The sequence below is a fragment of the Nerophis ophidion genome, linkage group LG01, assembly GCF_033978795.1.
Source record: "Nerophis ophidion isolate RoL-2023_Sa linkage group LG01, RoL_Noph_v1.0, whole genome shotgun sequence".
NCBI classification, from domain to species: Eukaryota; Metazoa; Chordata; class Actinopteri; order Syngnathiformes; family Syngnathidae; genus Nerophis; species Nerophis ophidion.
In genome coordinates, this window is record NC_084611.1 from 53,540,110 (window position 1) to 53,559,150 (window position 19,041).

The 19,041-nt window shown below is 44.6% G+C and overlaps 1 protein-coding gene across 4 annotated transcripts in view; it reads left to right on the forward strand.

Moving 5' to 3' along the window:
- The first annotated feature begins 3,556 nt into the window (after positions 1 to 3,556).
- The window catches only part of glra3 (glycine receptor, alpha 3), a 140,134-nt gene continuing 124,649 nt past the window's right edge, over positions 3,557 to 19,041 (forward strand). For 2 of the 4 annotated variants that reach the window (XM_061907253.1, XM_061907264.1), the window contains exon 1: positions 3,557 to 3,852. In XM_061907253.1, coding sequence (XP_061763237.1) covers positions 3,788 to 3,852 — 65 coding nt within the window. In that variant the 5' untranslated portion in view covers positions 3,557 to 3,787. The remainder of the gene's footprint in view (positions 3,853 to 19,041) is intronic. The other 2 variants (XM_061907259.1, XM_061907269.1) reach the window with 1 other exon arrangement.

Here is a 19,041-nt window from a genome sequence, read left to right on the forward strand (position 1 = left end):
TCGACCTTTTGGGGGTGTGAAACAAGGGTCAGTCCCACCATGAATTCAATTGACTGCCATTGTAGTTCGGCGACAACAAACAAGAGGATGCTCACCCCTGTGAAGAGTCTGACGCTGCCAAAAACACGCACAGATGAAGTTGCCGTGGAAAACTGGAGAGGCCAAGTGGTTCCACTCGAAAATGGGAAGCCTCTCTCCTTGTCCACAAACTGCATCTGATGAAAAATGGAAACCATCAGTAGCCTCTGAAAAGTCAAGAATTCAAAAGTATCTGTGCTAGAATTTGGTCAGTGACCCTGTGGTTAGAGTATCCGCCCTGAGACTGGAAGGCTGTGAGCTCAAACCCCGGCCGAGACTATAAAAATGGGACCCATTGTCTCCCTGCTTGGCGCTCAGCATCCCGGGGTTGGAATTGGGGATTAGACCATGCCCCAAGTGGAGAGGTTCAAGCATACAGTACTTGCCAACCCTACCGGATTTTCCCGGAGACTTCCGAAATTCAGCGCCTCTCCTGAAAACCTCCCGGAAGAAATTTTCACCCGAAAATCAGCCTGAGCTGGAAGCCACGCCCCCTCCAGCTCAAACATGCACAGTTCGAAGCTTGAATAGGAGGATTGCAGGCGGATCTGATGACATTTAAAGTCATTTTTAAAAACGACTGCTAATCCTCCCCCTTTTCGACCGGACGACCGCGGAAAATTAAAGTAGGAACACTCCGGAGGCAGAAGTTCATTAAGAGGGGCGGACTCACCGGCTCTCAGCCATGTTTCCGTCACACAGAGGAAGTCCACGGGAAGTGAAGAAATCCTTCAGGATAAACGTTTTTGTTTGTCAAAGATCTTGCGTTCACAAGACCAAACCTGGCAGGGGCCAGCACGTCCAAGGGCGCAGCTAATCCAGGTGGGGCCCGACACACAACCCACAGGTGGCGGGGGAGAGGACGACAGAAACGAAAATAGACGCAAACAACACAAAAACGAACAGAGCTGACAGCGAGAGACGGCAGGGCAAAGCACATACTGGCGCCATCTTCTGGAAACTCGGAAGTGCCGTTACTCAAATAGTGAAAGGTAAGTGTTGTTTTTTTTAGTAACCATCAAGCACAGTACAGTTAGTAGAACAACTGTGTTTTTATTACTGTGTATTTGATAGGTGCCGTCTGAAATTCAACTATTTATTTTATTTATATATATATATATATATAATAAAATAAATATATATAGCTAGAATTCAATGAAAGTCAAGAATTTCATACAAATATATATATATATATATACATATGAAATACTCGAGTTGGTGAATTGGCTGTAAATATAGTCCTCCCCTCTTAACCACGCCTCCGCCCAAACCACGCCTCTGCCCCACCCCCGACCACGCCCCCAACCCCCACCTCCCAAAATCGGAGGTCTGAAGGTTGGCAAGTATGAGTTCAAGTACCTCGGAGTCTTGTTCGCAAGTGAAGGAAGAGTGGATCATGAGATCGACAGGCAGATTGGTGCGGCGTCTTCAGTAATGCGGACGCCGTATCGATCCGTTGTGGTGAAGAAGGAGCTTAGCCGGAAGGCAAAGCTCTGAATTTACCGGTCGATCTACGTTCCCATCCTCACCTATGGTCATGAGCTTTGGGTTATGACCGAAAGGACAAGATCACAGGTATTGTTCATGAGTGAGGGAAGAGTGGATCGTGAGATCGACAGGCGGGTCGGTGCAGCGTCTTCTGTAATGCAAATGCTGTATCGATCCGTTGTGGTGGAGAAGGAGCTGAGCCGGAAGGCAAAGCTCTGAATTTACCGGTCTATGTACGTTCCGATCCTCACCTACGGTCATGAGTTTTGGGAAGTTCACGAGTGAGGGAAGAGTGGATCATGAGGTTGACATGCGGATCGGTGCGGCGTCTTCATTAATGCGGACGCTGTATCGATCCGTTGTGCTGAAGAAGGAGCTGAGCCGGAAGGCAAAGCTCTCGAGTTACCGGTCCATTTACGTTCTCATCCTCACCTCTGATCAAGAGTTTTGGGTTGTGACCGAAAAGACAAGATCACGAGTACTGTTCAGGAGTGAGGGAGGAGTGGATCGTGAGATCGACAGGCAGATCGGTGCGGCATCTTCAGTAATGCGAACGCTGTATCTGTCCATTGTGGTGAAGAAGGAGCTGAGCCGGAAGGCAAAGCTCTGAATTTACCGGTCGATCTACGTTCCCATCCTAAGCTATAGTCATGAGCTTTGGGTTGTGACGGAAAGGACAAGGTCTCGGGTACTGTTCACGAGTGATGGAAAAGTGGATCGTGAGATCGACAGGCGAATCGGTGTGGCGTCTTTAGTAATGCGGACGCTGTATCGATCCGTTGTGGTGAAGAAGGAGCTGAGCCGGAAGGCAAAGCTCTCAATTTACCGGTCTATCTACGTTCCCATCCTCACCTATGGTCATGAGCTTTGGGAAGTTCACAAGTGAGGGAAGAGTGGATCGTGAGGTCGACATGCCGATCGGTGCGGCGTCTTCATTAATGCAGACGCTGTATCGATCCGTTGTGGTGAAGAAGGAGCTGAGCTGGAAGGCAAAGCTCTCGAGTTACCGGTCGATTTACGTTCCCATCCTCACTTCTGGTCATGAGCTTTGGGTTGTGACCGAAAAGAGAAGACCACGGGTACTGTTCACGAGTGATGGAAGAGTGGATCGTGAGATCAACAGGCGGATCGATGTGGCGTCTTCAGTAATGCGGACGCTGCATCGATCCGTTGTGGTGAAGAAGGAGCTGAGCCGAAAGGCAAAGCTCTCAATTTACAGGTCTATCTTTGTTCCCATCCCTCCCTATGGTCATGAGCTTTGGATTATGACCGAAAGGACAAGATCACGGCCGAAATGAGTTTCCTCCGCCGGGTGGCGGGGCTCTCCCTTAGAGAGAGGGTGAGAAGCTCTGTCATCCGGGAGGAGCTCAAAGTAAAGCCGCTGCTCCTCCACATGGACAGGAGTCAGATGAGGCAAGTCCGACCGGTAGGAGGCCACTGGGAAGACCCAGGACACGTTGGGAAGACTACGTCGCCTCGAGATCCCTCGGGAAGAGCTCGATGAAGCGGCTGGGGAGAGGAAAGTCTGGGCTTCCCTGCTTTGGCTGCTGCCCCCGCGACCCAACCTCAGATAAGCGGAAGAAGAAATAATACATACTAGTGTGTGTGTGTCTATCAGTGGTACTTTAATTTTAACTTTAGCTACTCCCGCTCAAGTTTACTCGGGTCACATATGGCGAACCGGGATAAACTTTGGCCCCTTTCTCGACCCAGGGATCCAAAGCACGCAGTCTCTACGCGATCCTGCCCATCAGTGCGGAATGAGAAAGTGTGTCCGAGACAGATGGAGGAAAGTAACAAACGGAAAGAACAGGAGGACGATATCAGTGCAGCCGGATGGAGAGCTTTAGGGACACGGGAGATGATGGATTGGTGGCTGTCGAATTTGCCACGGCTCACCGGCCTTCTAATTTCAGATGCGACTCAGCTGGGGGCGGATAGAAAAAAAAAACCTTGCGGGTGATTGGCTCACTCGCGTGTCAATCTTCGCAATCCAATGTGGGCGGGACTTGTTGGCGTGTTCGAGCTCAGTCGCTCCCGAACATTCTTCCTATCAAGCCGTGCACTTTTTCCGCGTCCGTGTCGTGTTTTCACGCCGTCATGTGAGTGAACGAAACAATGTCTTTTGGTCGTCCTCTCTCCAGAGCGTCTTCCAAGCGCTGTTCGCCGTGCTCGACGCTCTAATCGCCAGCCAGGGAACACAACGGAGCCGGGGGGAGCGATGAGGAGGAAAAAATACTCTGTTGGCGTCTTCTTTCTTGTCTGGAGAGCATCGCTTTTTCTCAGGTGAGTGTTCACTATATTCACCAGAAATTGTGAACAAAAAAAAAATAAAGTTGAGGACCTTTAAATAGTTCAACGATTGGGACGAAACATTACCGATAACCCACCATGAATTGATGAACGTGGACCCGGATTTAAACAAGTTGAAAAAACTTAAATCTACTAATAAATGTTTCAATTAAACAACCCTTGTAATAAAAGAACCCCGCCGATGTTATAAATAGTTCATAGTATTTTTATAAATATTTGTTTTTAATAATATTACATTACTAGATGAGGAATTTCTGAAGGGATTGCGTGTGAATGCTCCAATGCTGATGTTGCACTTCATTCATTCCATCCATCCATCCATCCATTTACAACCGCTTATTCCCTTTGGGGTCGCGGGGGGGCGGCGGCGGCGGCGCTGGTGCCTATCTCAGCTACAATCGGGCGGAAGGCGGCGTACACCCTGGACAAGTCGCAACCTCATCGCAGGGCACTTCATTCATTCATAATTTATTTTTTATTTATCTCCTTAAATGATGTGCATTTTTGATCAATAGACAATTCAACTTAACAAAACACAATATTTACACACCTATGCTTGAGAAGGAACAGGATGAAGAACATCTTATATTTCCTGCCCACTTCAAAATAATAAGTAGTTGAATGAGATTTTCTTATTTAAATGGGGATAGCAGGTCCATTCTATGTGTCATACTTGATTATTTAGCGATTTTGCCATATTTTTTGCTGAAAGGATTTAGTAGAGAACATCGATGATAAAGTTTGCAACTTTAGGTCGCTAATAAAAAAAGCCTTGCGTTTACCGGAAGTAGCAGACGATGAGCTCGTGACGTCATGCGTTGTAGGGCTCCTTACATCCTCACATTGTTTACAATCATTGCCAGCAGCAGCTAGAGCTATTCGGGCAGAGAGACAATGTCCCCATTAATTTGAGCGAGGATGAAATATTTGTGGATGAGGAAATTTAGAGTGAAGGACTAGAAAAAAAATAAAATAAAAGGCGAGGGCAGTGAGAGCGATTCAGATGTTTTAGACACATTTACTAGGATAATTCTGGGAAATCCCTTATCTGCCTATTGTGTTGCTAGTGTTTTAGTGAGTTAAATAGTACTTTAAAGTCAGAGGGGTGTGGCCACGGGTGTCTCTAAGGGAAGTCACAGCAGCTGGAGGACGCTGGCTCCGCTGATATCCGGTAAGAGGCGACTTATTTCCACAATTTTCTTACAGAAAACTGCCAGTTGACATGTAGTCGGGATCCATGTTCGCTTGATCGCTCTGATCCATGGCAAAGCTTCACCTCTGGGAATTTTAAACAAGGAAACAATGTGTGTTTGTGTGGCTAAAGGCTTTCCACCTCCATCTTTCTGCTTTGACTTCTCCATTATTAATTGAACAAATTGCAAAAGATTCAGCAACACAGATGTCCAGAATACTGTATAATTATGCGATTAAAGCAGACTACTTATAGCTTGGCTCGGGCTGGAAAAAAATGTCCGCTACAACCCGAGACGTCAAATGCACGCGTCATCATACCGCGACGTTTTCAACACGACACTTCGCGGGAAATTTAAAATGGCAATTTAGTAAACTAAAAAGGCCGTATTGGCATTTGTTGCAATGTTAATATTTCATCATTGATATATAAACTATCAGACTGCGTGGTCGGTAGTAGTGGGTTTCAGTAGGCCTTTAATGGATAGCCCAGATTCAAATTAAATGAAAACAAACAAAAAACACACAAAAAAAACAAGTGCAAAAACTTCATGAAGTACAAACCGAACCAAAAAAATATATATACACCTCACAATGTAAAGTACAATGATAAATATAAAGCAAAATGTAAACAGTGATCTTATTGTTCTGTCTTTTATATATATTTTTTTCAATTGGAATATATTTCTACAATATTTTCTCATTGTTGGAAATATTTATTAGCATATCCTAATTGTTGAAAAGGAGGACACAATTCATGTGAAGACTGAATATCCTGAAGTTGGAACAGTTTAAATGGGATTAAAAGAAATGTGTGCGTTGAAAAATGGCCTATTGATTTCAATGGGAATTTCATGGAAATTTTGGGGGGAAAAAACTTGAATGAGTTGAAATTTTTCAAAATCGGTGGAGAAATGTTGAAGTAGTAACATGTTGAATTGGGAAATGGCATTATGGAATATCTCAAATTTCGGAAAAATTGGGAATTTTTCCAGTTCAAAAAAACGACTGCATTTTTTTTGTCCTGATTAAGAGGAATTTTTTGACGGTGGAACTGTTGAAATGCGTTGAAAAATGTGGAAGGAGTAGTCGCCAGAAAAAAGGGTGGAAACAGGGCTTTGGAAAACCCAGGAATTGTGGAAAATCCCCAAAAAATTTTGAACTTGGAAAAATTGTAGTTTGAATTTCCAGAATGATGGAATGTGTTGAAGGTGGAATAGTATAAATAGGTTGAATAATGTGGAAATGGTGACTGTTTGAAAAATGTCCAATTCATTTTAAATTGGGAAAAAAATGTCCCAAAAATCTGGGAATTTTTGGAATTTGGAACAGTTTGAATTTGGAACGGTTTGAATCGGATAAAAAAAAAATGTGGGAGTTGTGGAATTTTGAAAAATGGCCAATTGATTTCAATGGGAATTTCATGGAAATTTTTGTGGAAAAGAATGTGTCTGAATGAGTTGAAATGGTTGGCGTTGAAATTGTTCAAATCTGTGGAAAAATGTTGAAGGAGTAACATGTTGAATATTATGGAATTTCGGTTTCAGTTAAAAAAAAAACTGGTTGTTTTTTTATAACTTTGAAAAATGGCCCATTGATTTCAATGGGAATTTCATGGAAATTTTGGGAAAAAAAACTTGAATGTGTTGAAATGGTTGGCGTTGAAATTTTTCTAAATCGTTGGAGAAATGTTGAAGTAGTAACATGTTGAATTGCAAAATGGTGTTATGGAATTCCTGGAATTTCTGGAAAAGTGGGAATTTTTCTTGGGGTTTTTTGTCCTAATTAAGAGGAATGTTTTGACGGTGGAACAGTTGAAATGCATTGAAAAATGTGGGAGGACTAGTTGCCCAAAAAAAGGGTGGAAATAGGGCTTTGGAAAACCCAGAAATTGTGGAAAATCCTGGAATTTTTTTGAACTTGGAAACATTGTAGTTTGAATTTCCAGAATGGTGGAATGTGTTGAAGATGGAATAGTATGAATAGGTGGAAAAATGCTGAAATGGTGAATGTTTGAAAAGTGGCCAATTCATTTTAAATTGGGGAAAAAATGTCCCGAAAATCTGGGAATTTTTGGAATTTGAAACAGTTTGAAGTAGGAACGGTTTGAATTGGATAGAAAAAAAATGTGGGAGTTGTGGAACTTTGAAAAATGGCCCATTGATTTCAATGGGAATTTCATGGAAATTTTTGGGAACATTCTTTTAACGAGTTGAAATGGTTGGCGTTGAAATTTTTCAAAATCGGTGGAGAAATGTTGAAGGAGTAACATGTTGAATATTATGGAATTTCGGGAAAACCGGAAATTTTTCCAGTTCAAAAAAACTGGTTGTTTTTTTTTTTTACTTTGAAAAATGGCCCATTGATTTCAATGGGAATTTCGTGGAAATTTTGGGAAAAAAACTTGAATGTGTTGAAATGGTTGGCGTTGAAATTTTTCAAAATCGGTGGAGAAATGTTGAAGTAGTAACATGTTGAATTGGGAAATGCTATTATGGTATTATGGTATTCCTGGAATTTCGGGAAAAGCGGGAATTTTTAAATTTTGTTGTTGTCCTAATTAAGAGGAATATTTTGACGGTGGAACGGTTGAAATGCGTTAAAAAATGTGAAAGGAGTACTTGCCAGAAAAAAGCATGGAAATAGGGCTTTGGAAAACCAGGAATTGTGGAAAATCCTGGAATTTTTTGAAACTTGAATTTATTGTTTGAATTTCCAGAATGGTGGAATGTGTTGAAGGTGGAATAGTATGAATAGGTGGGAAAACGCAGAAATGGTGAATGTTTGAAAAGTGGCCAATTCATTTTAAATTGGGAAAAAATGTCCCAGAAATCTGGGAATTTTTGGAATATGGAACAGTTTGAAGTTAGAACGGAGCAGCGTTCACTCAGGGCCTGTTTAATGCTACTATGGCTCTTGGGTAAGAACTGCTTTTTAGTCTATTTGTGCCCGCTTTTAGCACCCTATTGCAGTGGTTCTCAAATGGGGGTACGTGTACCCCTGGGGGTACTTGACGGTATGCCAAGGGGTACGTGAGATTTTTTTGAAATATTCTAAAAATAGCAACATTCAAGAATCCTTTACAAATATATTTATTGAATAATACTTCAACAAAATATGAAAGTTCATGAACTGTGAAAAGAAATGCAACAATGCAATATTCATTGTTGACAGCTAGATTTTTTGTGGACATGTTCCATAAATATTGATGTTACGGATTTCTTTTTTGGTGAAGAAATGTTTAGAATGATGTTAATGAATCCAGATGGATCTCTATTACAATCCCCAAAGAGGGCACTTTAAGTTGATGATTACTTCTATGTGTAGAAATCTTTATTTATTATAATTTAATAACTAGGGACGGCGTGGCGCAGCGGGAGAGTGGCCGTGCGCAACCCGAGGGTCACTGGTTCAAATCCCACCTCGAACCAACCTCGTCACGTCCGTTGTGTCCTGAGCAAGACACTTCACCCTTGCTCCTGATGGGTGCTGGTTGGCGCCTTGCATGGCAGCTCCCTCCATCAGTGTGTGAATGTGTGTGTGAATGGGTAAATGTGGAAGTAGTGTCAAAGCGCTTTGAGTACCTTGAAGGTAGAAAAGCGCTATACAAGTACAACCCATTTATCATTTAACTTGTTTATTTTTCAACAAGTTTTTACCTTTTTTTATATCTTTTTTTCCAAATAGTTCTAGAGAGACCACTACAAATCAGCAATATTTTGCACTGTTATACAATTTAATAAATCAGAAACTGATGACATAGTGCTGTATTTTACTTCTTTATCTCTTTTTTTCAACCAAAAATGCTTTGCTCTGATCAGGGGGTACTTGAATTAAAAAAATGTTCACAGGGGGTACATCACTGAAAAAAGGTTGAGAACCACTGCCCTATTGCGTCTGCTCGAGGGTAGTTGTTCTAGGTGGCAGTGCCCGGGATGGAATGGGTTTTTCAGGATGCTCTGTGCTTTCCTGAGACAGCGAGAGCTGTACAGGTCAGCCAGGTAGGCGAGGGGGCATCCGATGATCTTCTGGGCGGTGTTTACGACTCTCTGGAGCGCCTTTCTCTCTGCGGCCGTGCAGCTGCCGAACCACTATATAGTAAACATTGCACACAGAGAGGTGCTAAACTATAAAATCCGTGCCTATGAGAGTTCACTGTGGTTATGGCTTTAGGGAAAAAACTGTTCTTGAGTCGGTTTGTCTTAGACCTGATGACCCCGTAGCGCCTTCCTGAGGGCAGCAGGTCAAACAGGTCAAAGCCAGGGTGGGAGATGTCCTTGTAATGTTGGTAGCTCTGCTAAGGCAGCGGGAGGTGTAAATGTCTGTAATGGAGGGGAGAGGGCAGCCGACGATCCGCTGTGCTGCCTTTACCACTCTGGAGCCTCTCCCTTTCTGCAACGGTGCAGCGGCATAAAGTCATCAATTTAATTTAATAAATTTGAACTATGATTTAAATAAAAATCAATCAATTAGTGTAGATACAATACAGAAGCCTAAGCAGGGAAGCCCAGACTTCCCTCGCCCCAGCTACTTCATCCAGCTCCTCCCGGGGGATCCCGAGGCGTTCTCAGACCAGCCGGGAGACATAGCCTTCCCAAAATGTCCTGTGTCTTCCCCGTGGTCTCCTACCGGTCGGACGTGCCCTAAACTCTTCCCTAGGGAAACTTTCAGGTGGCATCCTGACCAGATGCCCTAACCACCTCATCTGGCTCCTCTCGATGTGGAGGAGCAGCGACTTTACTTTGAGCTCCTCCTGGATGACAGAGCTTCTCACCCTATCTCCAAGTTGGCGGAGGAAGCTCATTTCGGCCGCTTGTACCCATTATCTTGTCCTTTCGGTCATAACCCAAAGCTCATGACCATAGGTGAGGATGGGAACGTAGATCGACCGGTAAATTGAGAGCTCTGCCCTCCGGCTCAGCTCCTTCTTCACCACAATGGATCGGTACAGTGTCCGCATTACTGAAGACACCGCATCCGCCTGTTGATCTCACGATCCACTCTTCCCTCACTCGTGAACAAGACTCCGAGGTACTTGAACTTCTCCACTTGGGGCAAGATTTCCTCCCCAACCCGAAGATGGCACTAAACCCTTTTCCGGGCGAGAACCATGGACTCGGACTTGGAGGTGCTGATTCTCATCCCAGTCGCTTCACAGTCAGCTGCGAACCGATCCAGTGAGAGCTGAAGATCTTAGCCAGATGAAGCCATCAGGACCACATCGTCTGCTAAAAGCAGACCTAATCCTGCAGCCACCAAACCAGATCCCCTCAACGCCCTGAATGCGCTTAGAAATTCTGCCCATAAAAGTTATAAACACAATCGGTGACAAAGGGCAGCCTTGGCGGAGTCCAACCCTCACTGGAAAATGTCTGACTTACTGCTGGCATTGCAGACCAAGCTCTGACACAAATACAACACCACCACTTTACAGTTTGTGCTCATAGACTTAGATTGGTCAGATCTGACCAATCTAAGTCTGTGAGCACAAACTGATGAAGCCTACTTGGTTGAGCTGGTACTAGCCTGAATATTATCTGGTATCAGATCGGAAACAAAATCATTATTATTAATACAGTGTATAGGAGCAGTTAATGATAATGATAACTATAAACTGTTTAATGTCAATTTTAACTTCTACTAATCTCTTTTTTGGCTTTGTTGGATGTTTTGGTCCAATGACTGCTTTTTTTTTTACTAAGTATTATTTTTAAATCCAATTGAAGGTTTTAGGAAAAGCTGTTATTGTAAAATAGGTATGTTTGGGGAAAAAAAATGAATAATGCATTACACTCTTGCCCGTAAACAACTCTTTAATTTTTTAGTGATGGTGTCTGCTGGTTTTGTCTGATAAGCTGTTGTATGCCTCAAGAAGCATTTTCAGGTTTTCTTGTCCGATGGGGATGGTTGTTTTTATTACTTTGTGCTATTTTTTTTTAGGCCTTTTTACTAGAACAGCTCTCTGAACACTGCACTAGTTTTACTTTACATACCAAAAATAATACATGTTATAAAATGTTTGATAATACAGTAGGGGTGTAATGGTACACAAACATTTCTGTTCGGTACTTACCTAGGTTTAGAGGTCAGGGTTCGGTTCATTTTCGGTACAGTAAGAAAACAACAAAATATAAATTTTTTGGTTATTTACTTACCAAATTTGTAAACACTGGCTTTATCCTTTCAACATTGGGAACACTATAATAATTCTGCCCACGTTAATCAACATTAAACTGCCTCAAATTGTTGCTCAGATGAAATAAAATGACAAAACTTTTCTTCTACATTTCAAAAGTGCAACATTAAACAGTTTCAAGTCAACTCATCATGCTTAATTCATTACAGCATTTGGGAAGCCTGTAGTTGATTTTTATTATGTAGATGTTATATTTTTATCAACATGTGATAGCAGGGACCCTGCCATTCACAGCTTTTCTGTCTGTAAAACACACACACACACACAACGCAAAATGAGCTAACGTTACGCTAAAAGTTAATTAGCCTTCACCGCAAGCCAGAACTGCGAGCGAGCTGAGCTGCCGTTTATGTTTCCAGAACGCCAATGGGCTCATACTGATGTAAGTAGTAGTTGACTGGGAGGTGTTTATTATCATTTGGGGAGAGTACGCTGCCTTATGCTCACCTGCTAAACACCGATCTGCTCAACGCTGAAGCATTTACTACATGCGATCTGAATACACACTGCTGATTGGCTGTTACCGCTATATATGTAACCAATCAGATGGTTGTGTGGGTGGGACAAAGCTGGGGGCTGAGACAGAGGCAGAAAAAGCAAAGCAGCTTGTTAAGACTTTAGCTTAGAAACTCGTTCGGTACACCCATGTACCGAACCGAAACCCCCGTACCGAAACGGTTCAATACAAATATACGTACCGTTACACCCCTATAATACAGTGGATGTCTGCTGTTCGTGGAGGTTACATATTGAGACTGCCTATGAAAAGAAAATAAATACTTGTAATTGAGACGCCCACAATCATTTTTATTTTTGATACTCTAATAAAACCTGGGTTATGTTGTGTCTTGGCGCCACTGAACCATACCCAGGCCCATTTGTTCTCCTCCAAACCGTTCCTGCCAGCTTGAGGTTGACTTTTCAGGTTTTGGATGAACATTTGTTGTCAAAGTGTAATGATTAGATTAGATTCAGCTGTAACAAATCCTCATCTCTTTGTTTAGTCATATGTCATTTGGCAACAGGTACTGCCTTTTAATGTTGCAATCATGGAACATCTTTCAACTGCATAATACGTAATAATTGTGATTTAAATTTTTTAACCAGTAATTACTTTAGTAATTCAATTATTTTCCTGGCAAAGTGATGAGTAACTATAATCTAACTTCTTTAAAATAATTTTCCAAGCACTGTTAGTAATGAATATACAACAACCAGTACATTAATAATAGTAGTAACAACAATAAATTGAGAAAGCAATATAAAAAAACAATACAATAAAACATTTTTTATCCAGAGGGACAAGCACTAGAAAATGGATGGATGTGTGTGTATTAGAGATGCGCGGTTTTCGGTCTCATCCGTGGAGTCCGCGGGCGGGTGACATGACGAAAAAATTGATTTTAATAAGATTCGGGCGGGTGACGGTAGAACCATTCGGAAATATTTGATAGACATGGTTCAGGGATCGGTATCCTCTGCTATTCAAAGAGCCATTTAGGACCCGTGTCCAAAAAGCGAAGAAGACAATAAGAGACGCAAACATCTCTAAAATGACTGCCGGCAGTCACCCAGTTGTAAAGTATTAGGGCGTGCTATGAAGCCATTGGCTTTGTCGCCTTCTACAGCAAGTACGATCTACTTGTCAGTCCAGCAACATGTTGTGTGTGGCTTCCGCATACACACGCACACGACTGCAAGGCATACTGGGTGACACAGAGTACACTAATGGTTGTGATATAAACTATTTTAACACTCTTAGTAATATGCGCCACGCTGTGAAGCCACACCAAACAAGAATGACAAACACACTTCGGGAAAACATCCTCCCAGTAACACAACATAAACGCAACACAACAAATGCCCAGAATCCTTTGCATCCATGACAAATCCTGACTATTTTCTACACCCCGCGAGCAGCAAAACCCCCCGTGCGTCGGTAAGGTGGGCGTGGTTGGGGCCCGGGGGTGTAAAATTTTGCTGCTAGCGGGGTGTATAAAATAGTCAGGTTGTGTTATGGATACAAAGGATTCTGGGTATTTGTTGTGTTGCGTTTATGTTGTGTTACTGGGAGGATGTCCTCCCGAAATGTGTTTGGCAATCTTGTTAGGTGTGGCTTCACAGCGTGGCGCATATTACTAAGAGTGTTAAAATTGTTTATATCACAACCATTAGTGTACCCTGTGTCACCCAGTATGCCTTGCAGTCGTGTGCGTGTTGCTGCGGAAGCCACACACAACATGATGCTGGACTGACAAGCAGACCGTACATGCTGTAGAGGGCGACCAAGTCAATGACTTCATAGCACGCCCTAATACTTATTATCTGGGTGACTTCCGGCAGTCATTCTAGGGAATATCAGCGTCTCCTATTGTCTTCTTCGCTTTGTGACACGGGTCTTAAACGGCCCTTTGAATGGCAAAGGATACCGATCCCAGAACCATGTATATTAAATATTTCCAGATAGTTCAACCGCCTCCGGCCCGAATCTAACTAAAATCTATTTTTTCGTCCGACCCGCCCGACCCGTGGTTTATCCGCTAACTCTGCGGATGAGACCGCAAACCGAGCATCGCTAGTGGCCGACCTCTGATGTATTTCAACGGGCGGGTGGCGGGCGGTTGCGGTCCTGATAAAATGTTGTTTTCGGGTGGACGGCGGGTGGATGACGACTTTGGTGATGCGGATGATATAATTGCCTATCCGCGCATCTCTAGTGTGTATACAGTTTATATATGTATATGGTGTTTCTTAGGGGTGTAACGGTACGTGTATTTGTATTGAACCGTTTCAGTACGGGGGTTTCGGTTCGGAGGGGTACCGAACGAGTTTCCACATGGATATATTAAGTAGCGTACCGCACGTTGCGTAAACAATGCATACCGAGGCACAACACACGGCATGCTAGCAACGACTGGGCTACGATAGACTGACCATACCTCCTCTTTTCAGCGGATATGTCCTCTTTTGCAGGGCTGTCCGGGTGGAGTTTCTTAAATGCCTCAAATGTCCGGCATCTTGAGTTAGGGTTGCATGTATTTTCAATGTGCGTTCAAGGTTAAGAAGGGGTTGAAAACAAAACAAATTGTGAACGTGTGCGCACGCAACAGCATTCGTGAGGGAGGGGAAGAGACAGAGAGAGCGAGAGAGTTATGATAAACACGCATGCGTCGCCAGGCTCTGCATTTTACCCATAGATTTATCAGATTTTATTTTTTATTATCTATAGCCGAGGTGTCAAAAATGTGCTCCGGAAGCCATTTGCGGCCCAAAGCTAATGTTTTAAAGGCCCACGGCACATTCTAAAAATACTTTTAAAATAAACAAAAACATAAACAAAAGTGAAATAAAAAAGCTTAAAGGCTAGATGTAATTTAGAAAAAGTTGCAACGTTGACTAATAAAACAAAGCTGTTTTTTTTTTCTTTCAAACTGTCATTGCTCAAAACAAAATATTGAATCAAAATCAATATTATTATGAATTATTGACCTATCCTAGGTTTCCATTACTTCACATCAAATATTCCAGAAAGAAAAATATTTTCGGTGGAAGATTTTGCAAATTTGGTAAATAAATAACCAAAAAAATATATATTTTGTTGTTTTCTTACTGTACCGAAAATTAACCAGACCGTGACCTCTGAACCGAGGTACGAACCAAGCCTAAATTTTTGTGTTTATATTTATGTATTTTATGTATTGACATTTGTTTTCTTTTAATGTGGCCCACGAGTCAAAATAGTTGCCTGGGTCTGAAAAAATTGATCTCGAGATGTGCATCTGTCTGAGTGGGTAAATTGACCGCTTTATTAATACCGGCCTGGCGAGCTTAATTTGAGGCGTCTTTGAACCCCTAGCTGCTCCTGATGGGTCGCGGTTAGCTCCTTGCATGGCAGCTTCCGCTATCAGTATTCCTCAATTTTGTTGTTCTTTATGTGCAATGACAAAAGCCTATTCCCAAGTTAAAAAAAGAGACTTTCATAATAATGTTCTTAATATTTTTTCTTTTGTCGTTCATAGTTAGTATTACAAATCCCATATTTATTGTCATGGACATTCTTTTATTTTGCAAAAAAGGTGTAGAAATCCTGTTAGGTTTTTGAGGTAGTCTGTCAATTGTCATTGTTTTTGTTTTTTTTAGCTTTTACCCTTTTATGTGGCATTTTAGGATTTTTATTCCACTAATGCTGAACAATTTGCACACGTTTTGTGTAACCGACACACATACAGCAGCAGAATGTGACACTTTATACAACTAAAGAATTGTGTCAAAAAATATCAGACCGTGTCATGTTAGAAATCTGAAAAAAAAAAAAGAAAGAATAGTATCACACAAACACTGCACTCGTTAAGCTCAATATTATTCTGATTGATTGATTGAAACTTTTGTTAGTAGATTGCACAGTACAGTACTGTGGCAAGGGGCGTGGTCCACGCGTTCCCTGCGGGCGGGTTGTGTGCAAGAATCGGCCATGAAGCAGCTGACAGGTGAGTGGATAATCTCAGCTGGAACGAGTTATCTAATCACCTGTTCCTTTATTAGCAGCGCGGGGGACCTTGAGTAGGGGGGAGAACACGGAAGACACACGGAGGAGGACGAGCGGCTGAAAAGCCGATTGAATGGACGAACCGAAAAGAGACATTATTGATTGCAAGTACGGGCTGAAAAAGCCATCAGTATATTTGTGTGTATAAAGATTAAAAACATTGTAAACGCTGCCTGGAGTGTGCTACCCATACCTGTGATCCGGAAGAACCCAAGCGCGAGCATTGCTACAGTGGCGCCCAACTCGAACAAGATCACGTAAGGATGTCGGCACCAACCCCCCTGAAAGCACTGGGCCAAGTTTTGGCTGAAGTGTCAGCAGCAAGTCGACAGCAGACCCAGGTACTACAGGCGCTGATGAACTGAGCGGAGACAGCGGGTGGGTCATCCTCCAAGAAGCGCATGGTGGAGGGGGAGGAACCACAAACCTTCCTGGATGTCTTTGAGGCCACGGCGACGTCATGCAAGTGGCCGGAGGAAGAATGGGGCGCGAGGCTGTTGCCGCTCCTGGTGGGGGAGGCGCAGCGGGTGGCGTTGAGTCTCCCGGCGTCGGCCCACATGCTATACGCCAACCAACGGCACGCCGTCCAGCCCCGAAGATCACCGCCGACAATTCCGGGCCATGAAGCTGCCGTCGGAGGGCCGGCCTTTTGTGTTCTCACACCGGCTGAGGGATGCGGCGACCTGGTGGCTCCAACCCAACGGGCAGGATCCCAAGATTTTGGAGTCAATTGTGCTGGAGCAGTTCCTGGATGGCATCCCGGCGAGGACCTCCGCATTGGTGCGATAACACAGTCCGCCGGACGTGAAGACAACGGTGAGACTGGCAGAGGAGCACCTGGCGGTTCACCGGGAGGGAACAATGGCAACGACGACGATTCGCCCCACGATTGGGGTTGGGGAACAAGACATCCCTCGAGACGAGAAAAGACCTGGCCGAACTACCGGGGGCCAACGAGTAGGTTTCCCACACAAACAGCCAACAGCGCAACACACTTACACACACAGACTTACACATCACGGGGGCACACACGGAGTAATGATGTAATGTCTTCCTGTGTATTCCAGGGTCCCGGCGCTGCTGAGAGGGGGCTTCCCTCGCAGAGTGGACGTCAAGTGCCAGGGCCGGTGTGCTGGGGGTGCGGACAACCTGGGCACATACACCGGGAGTGCGCTGTGATGGAGGTGGGGCAGGTGTTGCGGGTTGTCGGGCCTCCAGCACCCGCCCCCGATCTGGGAGAGACATACTGCGTACCGGCAAGGATACAAGGGAGTACATACCGGGCGATGGTGTATTCGGGCTGCAGGCAGTCCATTATCCACCCAAACCTGGTTCGACCCGCGGCTTTGGGGCATGCGACACGGATAAAAAGTAGGTGTGTGCATGGGGATGTACACAAATATCCGACTGTGCCAGTGGAAATTATATATGAAACCCAAAAGCATAAAGTTAAGGTTGCCGTAAGCGCGCAACTTACGCACCCTACAATTTTGGGAACAAATTGGCCGGGATTCAATCATTTGGTGACACAATGTGTGGGGGTGCGTTCACGGACAGTAGGCGAGGGGAGTATCCGCGTCGTTCTCAGCGGCGACGTGGTTTCATCGGGGAATGCCGAGCGGGAACCGGTGGGGGTTTTGCGGAAGGCCCCCCCGGCCCCCCGATGGCAACCTACGGAGGATTTTCCCCTCGAGCAGGCCCGTGATGAAACCCTGCGCGAGGCCTGAGATCAGGTCGATTTTATGGACGGTCAGCTGGTGCGCCCGGGGAAAGCGCGGTTATACCCCCATTTTTCCATTATTCGAGATAGACTTTATCGAGTGGGCCGTGACACACAAACTGGGGAAGAATACACCCAGTTGTTGGTGCCAAAATTCCGCCGGGAAATGGTTTTCCAGGCGGCACATTTCAATCCCATGTCTGGACATTTAGGATATGATAAGACACTTAATCGGGTCATGGTCCGATTCTATTGGCCAGGCCTCCGGGCAGACATACGCCCGATGTTGCGCGGCCTGCCCGGACTGCCAGCGGGTGAACCCCGCGGTCACCCCACAGGCACCTTTGCGTCCATTACCACTCATGAAGGTCCCGTTCGAAAGAATTGGGATGGACCTCATCGGACCATTTCACCCGAGCACACGGGGATTCCTCTTTGTGTTAGTCCTGGTGGATTACGCAACGCGGTATCCCGAAGCAGTGCCTTTGCGCTCCATCCCTACCAAGAGTGTGGCACAAGCACTGTACCAGGTCATCTCCCGAGTCGGAATCCCAAAAGAGGTTTTGACTGACCAGGGCACGTCCTTTATGTCACGCACGATAAAGTAACTTTACGGGTTACTGGGAATTAAGGCCATCCGCACCAGCGTATACCATCCAAAAACAGATGAGCTGGTGGAGAGAATTAATAAAATGCTGAAAAACATGATTCGTAAATTCATGCACAAGGACAAACAAAATTGGGATAAGTGTTTGGACCCCCTAATGTTTGCGATGCGGGAGGTACTTCAGGCCTCCCTTGGTTTTGCACCATTCGAGTTATTATACGGCCGAAGGCCTCGCGGGCTGGGAGGAGAGTCCGAGCTACAGCAAAAATGAAATTCAATACGTCTTGAACATGCGGGCAAAACTCCACAAGGTGGGGCACTTGTCACGCGAGAATTTGCGCCGGGCCCATGATCGTCAACAGCGCACGTATAATAAGGGGGCCCAACTGCGTAAATTCTCACCTAGAGAAAAAGTGCTTGTGTTACTTCCAACTTCAAGCTCCAAATTACTTGCAAAGTGGCAAGGACCCTTCGTGGTCACACGGCAAGTGGGGGATATCGATTATGAGGTCTTGCGCTCGGACCGACGCGGAGACACCCAAATATACCATTTGAACCTGCTGAAGGCATGGAGAGAGGCAGAGCCTGTCGCCATGGTAACAGTAAATGTGGGGAGGAAGAGGAGTTGGGGCCAGAGAGCCCGCGCTTTGGCCCGACCCCTCAGCTTCCCTGCAATGACCAGCTCACATTGGCACAGAGAGCGGAGGTGGCTGAGTTACAGCGGCGCTACTCTGATGTGTTCTCCTCTCGGCCCGGGCGCACGGATCTTATCCGACATCACATAGAGACCAGCCCGGGGTTTACGGTGCGGTCTCGGCCATATTGGCTTCCCGAACACAAGCGCAAAGTGGTTCGAGAGGGATTAAAAGCTATGCTTGAGTTGGGCGTAATAGAAGAATCCC